Below are 6,505 nucleotides of genomic sequence, written 5' to 3' on the forward strand. Positions count from 1 at the left end.
AGTGCCACCCGCGTCCCGTGTATTTATGGTACAGTGGTATAAAAAAACTTTCAGAAATGAATCTGTTTAAAGTTGCCACAGTGCATCTGAGAGGGAAGTGAATGGTTGGCCCAAATTCTGCCTTCAGTCATCCAAGTTCTGACTGTAACTTGCTCTCAGTCCATGGTTTACTTTGGCAAAAGTCAAGGGACAAATAGCATTCTATGCTAGAAAGACTCTCTGTTCTCGCATTTTCTCTTGGAAGACACTCCCATTATAGGAAGATGAGCACCATGTTGCGTATAGCCTTGACTGCAAGCCAAACATTGCGAAGGCTCGCCTAGTAAACTGATCACAGCCTTTGCCGTCTTGATGGAAGTTTAAGTTCTGATACGAGATGAACATGCTTGGAAACATCTCTCCTCAGGAAAGAACTGGTGTGAAGATGAGAACATGACAAACGGAGGCTGCGAATATCTGTGCTTGCCTGCTCCCCAGATCAATGACCGTTCGCCAAAGTATACTTGCATATGTCCCGATGGCGACACGTTGCAAGATAATGGCTTAAGATGCAGAGGTACACTTGCATGCTCCTTGGAGTTGCGTCTCGTGAGTCTTTGCCCCGTCCATCTTGTGCATTAATGCTGTCCAAAATGCTTCGATGTGGTCATTCAGCGGCATATTCTGGCTGGCATCTACATACTCATGGATTTCACAAGCTATAGTAGGCATCTGTTAAATTCAGATGTCGTCCTGATAATAATTGCAGTAATGCATTGTGAGCTGCCTCAATCTCCTTTTCTGCCACGAATTTGAGATGGCATTGGACAAAAGATAATCTCTGCAGTGGGATGTATGCTGACATACGGCCTACTGGGAGGCAAAGTGCTTTGAAAAAGCAAGGTCTTTTAATCCAGAATGCTAGTTCTAGGTGGGAAAGGTTTGCTAGAGTTCTCTTCCAACTCTATGATTCTATGATTCTAGGTCTTTAAGCAGAGGCTTGACAACCATATGTCAGGAGTGCTCTGATGGTGTTTCCTGCTTGGCAGGGCGTTGGACTCGATGGCCCTTGTGGTCTCTTCCAACTCTATGATTCTATGCTAGTTGAAGTATGAAGCCTCACATATCAACCTACTATAGCATCTCTTGGAGCGCTGCATAATTGGCATTCCTAAGAGCAATGTGTTCAACTGGTCCTGCAGCTTGCTTCTAAGCATAACATAGCTCAGACTTCAGCCTTGGCTTTTATTTTCCAGCATAGTTTTGAAATACATTTGACCTCTCGACCTCTTATTTTAAAAATACAAAAAAATTAAAATAGCTTAATTGGCCAAGAGCTAGAAAACTTGAGCCTGACTTTCTAAGCATTTAAGAGCTGATCTGATGACAGATCTACTGCGTTAAGAAGCTGCAGCAGACGGCTGACATCTTGCAATCCACAGCTAATTTGAGACATGCATGAACATGCTCATCTGTAGATGCGCCACCTCCACAGAACAAGGACCCAGTCAACCCTGGGCTTCAAAGTTGCTGATCTATAATTTCAGGTACAGGAGCTGCTGAGGCAAAAGAGAACAGCAGAACAGAAAAACCACCTGGACCACTTTCTGGAGGTATTGGTCCTAATGCAGCGTGCTGGTGGTGGAGCAGAATAAGCGAAGGATCACACCACTTCTGCTCAGTGCAAGGGGGGGGGCACAGAGGTCTTTTTGCAGACCTTGTGTGTTTGGGTTATTCCAAGGAACACTGGGCTAAGCTCAGGGCCGGATTTAGGTTTGATGAGGCCCTAAGCTCCTGAAGGTAATGGGGGGCCCCTTTATATGTCCAGCTGTCCTTTGTCCACAACAAATTGTCGCTGCTTTTTGTGTTGAATAGATGCTATATGGTAATTAATGGACCTCATAGGTATCTCAAGCCATTTGCACATAACAAAATATGTATCTTATCAAAGTAATTGAACTGAAATACAATTAAGATGTATATTAATAGTGAAATACAATTAAGAAGGACCGAATCGCAACCCGCGCATGCGCAGACACGGGTTGCGAATGCTGCAGGTTGCAAACATGCATCCCGCATGGATCACATTCGCAACCCGAGAGTTGACTGTAATGCGAACACATTGGCAGCTTAGAGACCAACTAAGTAGTTCTGGGTATAAGCTTTCCTGTGCATGCACACTTCTTCAGATACCCTATACCCAGAACTAACTTAGTTGGTCTCTAAGGTGCTACTGGGCAATTATTTATTTATTTTTTTCGTCTGCGTCAGACCAACACGGCTAACTACCTGAATATGGTCTGGATTGACTTCCTTTCCTTGATAACAGCTAACAGGCAATATTCCTAGCAATTGCTGCAGTGTAAGAATAATCTAGGATAGCTGCAGACCTCAAGGGGGAGTGTGCAGACGCTTAGAGGCCTCTAGACGCCCCCCTCCCAAGCAACAGTAACTTGGTCTTTTCTGTCCTAAGCTTCATGCTACCATTTCCCACTCAGAATTGTAATGCCCATTGGGTAGGCCTTGGCGCCTTCAGAGTTGATCCTTCTCTTACCTGAACTGGAATATCCCCTTCTGACTCTGGCCAGCAGAGCTATTGCACCAGGCAGTGATGCCATGATGCATTGGCCAATATCTTAAAACAAGGGGATTTGTGGCAGCACACCTCAATTTTTTGAGTGGGAACCAGCTTGGCAAGTGGCTCATTTCTGTCGGAACTATGGGATGGAAAGCCAGCTGGCTTGGCCCCAGCCCGAACGTCTCCCTTCTCAGTCTTGCTGCTGCAAAGATCAATCAATCATCCTCCTCCGACATGCATCCGCGACTCATTCTGCTGTGCCTGCAAGAGCACACATTACTCAGCAGAGTAAACACACAACAGATCAGGCTCGAGGCAGGGATACCATACTAAACTACGCATTTATTATACATAAATCAGGACACAGAAAAACATGTCCTTTCTCCTTGTCGTTCTTCTCGGAGAGAGAGAGAAAACAAAAGCAATACAGAGCGGATGTTCCACTCACAGGACTCCAGCAATCTGTAAACAGACATGTGACATGTAACAATCTCACATATCTGCAGCAAGGGTGGAATGGAATTTCCAACAATTTCCTCCGCCAAAGTTCAGGCAACTTTGCCTCCCCTAGCATTTAAACTGTTTAGTAGACAAAGCTTTCTACCAGATGTGGAAAGCTTTTAAAACACTTAACTGGGGTTGCGCTTGGGAATGAATGAAATGGCCGTTTCTTTCTTCCTAGGACAAAATCTAAGCAGTCCAGTTTCAGAAGAGCTTTCTTCATCCAGAAGTTCTTCAGCAGCATGGGCCATTCTTCCCGTATGTAAGTAGAAGACGTTGCCCTGAAATCGTGCGAGGTATTTCCACTGTACCTCCCTCCTGGTCAAGGGGTCAAGGGCCCACCCCCATGTTCAGGGAGAGGGCTGGCCCCCCTTAAAATTCCTTGGCAGCCTTGTGTGCATTCCATGGAGTGTGCTCATGTCACATGCACAAGCCACGGGGTGTGCGCATGACACTTCCACATGCTGACATCATGCCCCACTGATGCCACACAGCCGCAGCCCCCTCAGTCATGGGAGCAAGGTGGCACACTTGCTCCTGATGATGGCTGCATACAACTTAGGCCACCGAAGGCTATTCAGCAGTCTGAGCTGGGCTAAGATGCTCCAGAGGAACGTCACCTTGCCATTTCTTTTAGTGTTGTTGACCATGGCGGCGGCAGGCAGCTACTTCATGTGGCGCAACTGGCAACACAAGAACATGAAAAGCATGAATTTTGACAATCCGGTGTACTTGAAAACGACGGAAGAAGACCTCTCTATAGACATCGGAAGACACAGCGCTTCAGTGGGCCACACGTATCCAGCTGTAAGTGAAGGGGGTGGAACTGCAGAAGACTGCAGTAAATATTGGGCACCAGAAATAAGTACCGTATTTTTCGCTCAATAGGACACACTTTTCCCCTCCAAAAACTAAGGGGAAATGTGTGTGCGTCCTATGGAGCGAATGCAGGCTCCTTGGCTTTAGCAATAGCAATGTGAAGCCTCTGAAGCGCAGAGGGAGCGCTCGCTCCACTCTCCGGAGGCTACGCGTTGCTTTCGCTGAAGCCTGGAGAGCGAGAGGTGTCGGTGCGCACCGACACCTCTCGCTCTCCAGGCTTCAGGGATAGCCGCCTGAAGCCTTTGGAGCACAGTGGGACTTCACGCTGTGCTCCAAAGGCTTCAGGTTCCTTTTGCTGAAGCCGGGAGAGCAAAACTCTCCTGGCTTCAGCAAAAGGAACCCGAAGCCTTTGGAGTGCAGCGCAAGTTTCCGCTGCGTTCCGAAGGCTTGTGTATAGCCGCCTGAAGCCTGGAGAGAGAGAGGGGTCGATGCACACTGATCCCTCTTGCTCTCCAGGCTTCGCTTTGCTGGAGAGGCACTGCACAGTTTGCCCTCTCTGCGCAGCACCCCTTCATCGAAGCGGGAGGAGAAATTGAAGGGGCTCCGTTTCTCCTCCCGCTTCGCTGAAGGGGCGCTGAGCAGAGAGGGGGAGATTTTTTTTTCCCTGTTCTCCCCCTCCTATGGTCCGGTGCATCCTATAGAATGAAAAATATGGTACTCCTAGAATGGTGTAGCAGAATATTGCATCTGAAGCAGTGGTGCCATCAATGTGTTGTCCTCCTGACATGTTGAATCGTGACTCGCATCATCCCCAGTCTGTGTGGCCCAGGGGTCAGGGATTATGGGAATGCAGGGCACTATAGTGACTGCCTTAAATGGATCCCGGCAACTCTTAAAAATCAGAATTTGTTTCAAGTCCTTAATCCAAATTGGTTCTTAAGGCTTAAATCTCAAACTAGCTTTGGTAACTGCATAGCATAACTTTGGACACAGCTACAGATCCATCCATGGGCCAAGCACTTTCCTGGGATCCAGGAGCTCACTGGTTCTCCGCTGGTTTTCTCTGAAGGGAGACCCAGTGGATTCAGTGAGGCTCACTTCCAGGTGGTCTGCATAGGATCACTTGCAAAGCAAGCAGGTGGAAGGAGGCAGAAAATGGGAGGTCCCTTTGTGGATTTCTCCTTTGACTCCAGTGTAGACTTCTCCCCCTCTTCTAATCTTTATCTTGGGAGTCATCTTAAGTTTTATCTGTGGGGGAAAGAATGAGCGATGGGAGGTGACCAGGGCACCACTGAATACCCTTTGCCAAGGGTCTTGGGTTCTTGGAACTGGTTCTGTCCCAGCACCCACCTAAGTCATGTTTGAGGAGATGACTTTGCATTAGCTGCTAAAGTTGTGGCAGCTACTGGCTAGGAAGCTCTGCTGGCTCTGCGGATAAGTAAAGCAGTGTTAGTATTGTGTACTATTCCTGCCATACAAAGTTGACAGCCAGGAGCATCTTGTGTTAAACACAAACCACGTGCTGCAAAAACTTCACTGCATGAAACGGGAGGGATTGCATTGTCACTAATCCTCGTTTCTCCTCCGAACAGATATCAGTCGTCAGCACGGACGATGACTTATCATGAAGGCAGCCATCTCCTAGTCTACTTTTGTTTTACACCATTTGGACAAAAGCCAGTGGCTGGACAGTTTTCCTTCCTGTCATGGGAGAATGAAGATGGCACAAGCTCACAAACCATTTTCATACGAAGCTTGCCAACGTCTGTCCACAGCAATTCAGCTTTTAAGTCACTGGTTACCTGTAACCCTTTTAATAAGTATTGCCACCGCTGGCCCTGTATAAAGCACTTTCCAAGAAGCCATAGGGAAGGAACAAGCGCTGCAAGAAGTACTTCCTGTAAATAATTGTACAGGCCCCTGTAAATTTTCCTGAGGATAGTCTATCAAGCACTTTGGAGAAGAAACACATTTCAATGTAAATTATTGTATAACTTTTTTTTCAATGGTTGGGCAATGGCAATAGGAGAAAACGGGTTACTCAGTCTAATTGCCAAAAATTTGTAAAATTTAACTTTTGTATGAATTGTGAATTTGTCCTCCCCAAACCACCTACAGGGGTGTGCAGAGGACAATTGCTCTGTATCAGAAAACCACTGTAAATTTCGACACTGAAATGACATTAAAGAGAAGCAAAGCTATAGACAGGGCTGGACGTGCCGTTTGCTTGATCCCGCTGCTGACACATTCTGGACACCAGCTGAACTCGCTGGGGGAAGAGCTCCAGAACTTTGCTTGGAATGAAGGGAACACACGGAAATCTGAACGGCGGGGCTGCATGCGAATGGTGTAGCTCTCGCCAGAAGCTGTGCAGGGTTGAGCAGCCCAGTTCACGCAGCCCTCACTTCCCCCCTCAGTTACCGTATTTTTCGCCCTATAGGACGCACTTTTTCCCCTCCAAAAATGAAGGGGAAATGTGTGTGCGTCCTATGGAGCGAATGCAGGCTTTCGCTGAAGCCTGGAGTGTGAGAGGGATCGGTGCGCACCGACCAGTCTCACTCTCCAGGCTTCAGGAAGCTATCCGCAAGCCTTGGAAGACTGGCGCGACCTGCATGCCGAAGCCTGGGG

The 6,505-nt window shown here is 47.5% G+C and overlaps 1 protein-coding gene across 2 annotated transcripts in view; it reads left to right on the forward strand.

Moving 5' to 3' along the window:
- Positions 1 to 6,080, forward strand: part of VLDLR (very low density lipoprotein receptor) — a 29,288-nt gene extending 23,208 nt beyond the window's left edge. The window contains exons 15-19 of one of the 2 annotated variants that reach the window (XM_083419758.1): positions 407 to 556; positions 1,527 to 1,592; positions 3,240 to 3,320; positions 3,696 to 3,865; positions 5,470 to 6,080. In XM_083419758.1, the coding sequence (XP_083275884.1) occupies positions 407 to 556; positions 1,527 to 1,592; positions 3,240 to 3,320; positions 3,696 to 3,865; positions 5,470 to 5,505 (503 nt within the window). In that variant the 3' untranslated portion in view covers positions 5,506 to 6,080. The remainder of the gene's footprint in view (positions 1 to 406; positions 557 to 1,526; positions 1,593 to 3,239; positions 3,321 to 3,695; positions 3,866 to 5,469) is intronic. The other variant, XM_083419759.1, reaches the window with a different exon arrangement.
- The last annotated feature ends 425 nt before the right edge of the window (positions 6,081 to 6,505 follow it).

Source organism: Podarcis tiliguerta (genome assembly GCF_965153285.1).
Source record: "Podarcis tiliguerta genome assembly, chromosome: 17".
Classification (NCBI taxonomy): domain Eukaryota; kingdom Metazoa; phylum Chordata; class Lepidosauria; order Squamata; family Lacertidae; genus Podarcis; species Podarcis tiliguerta.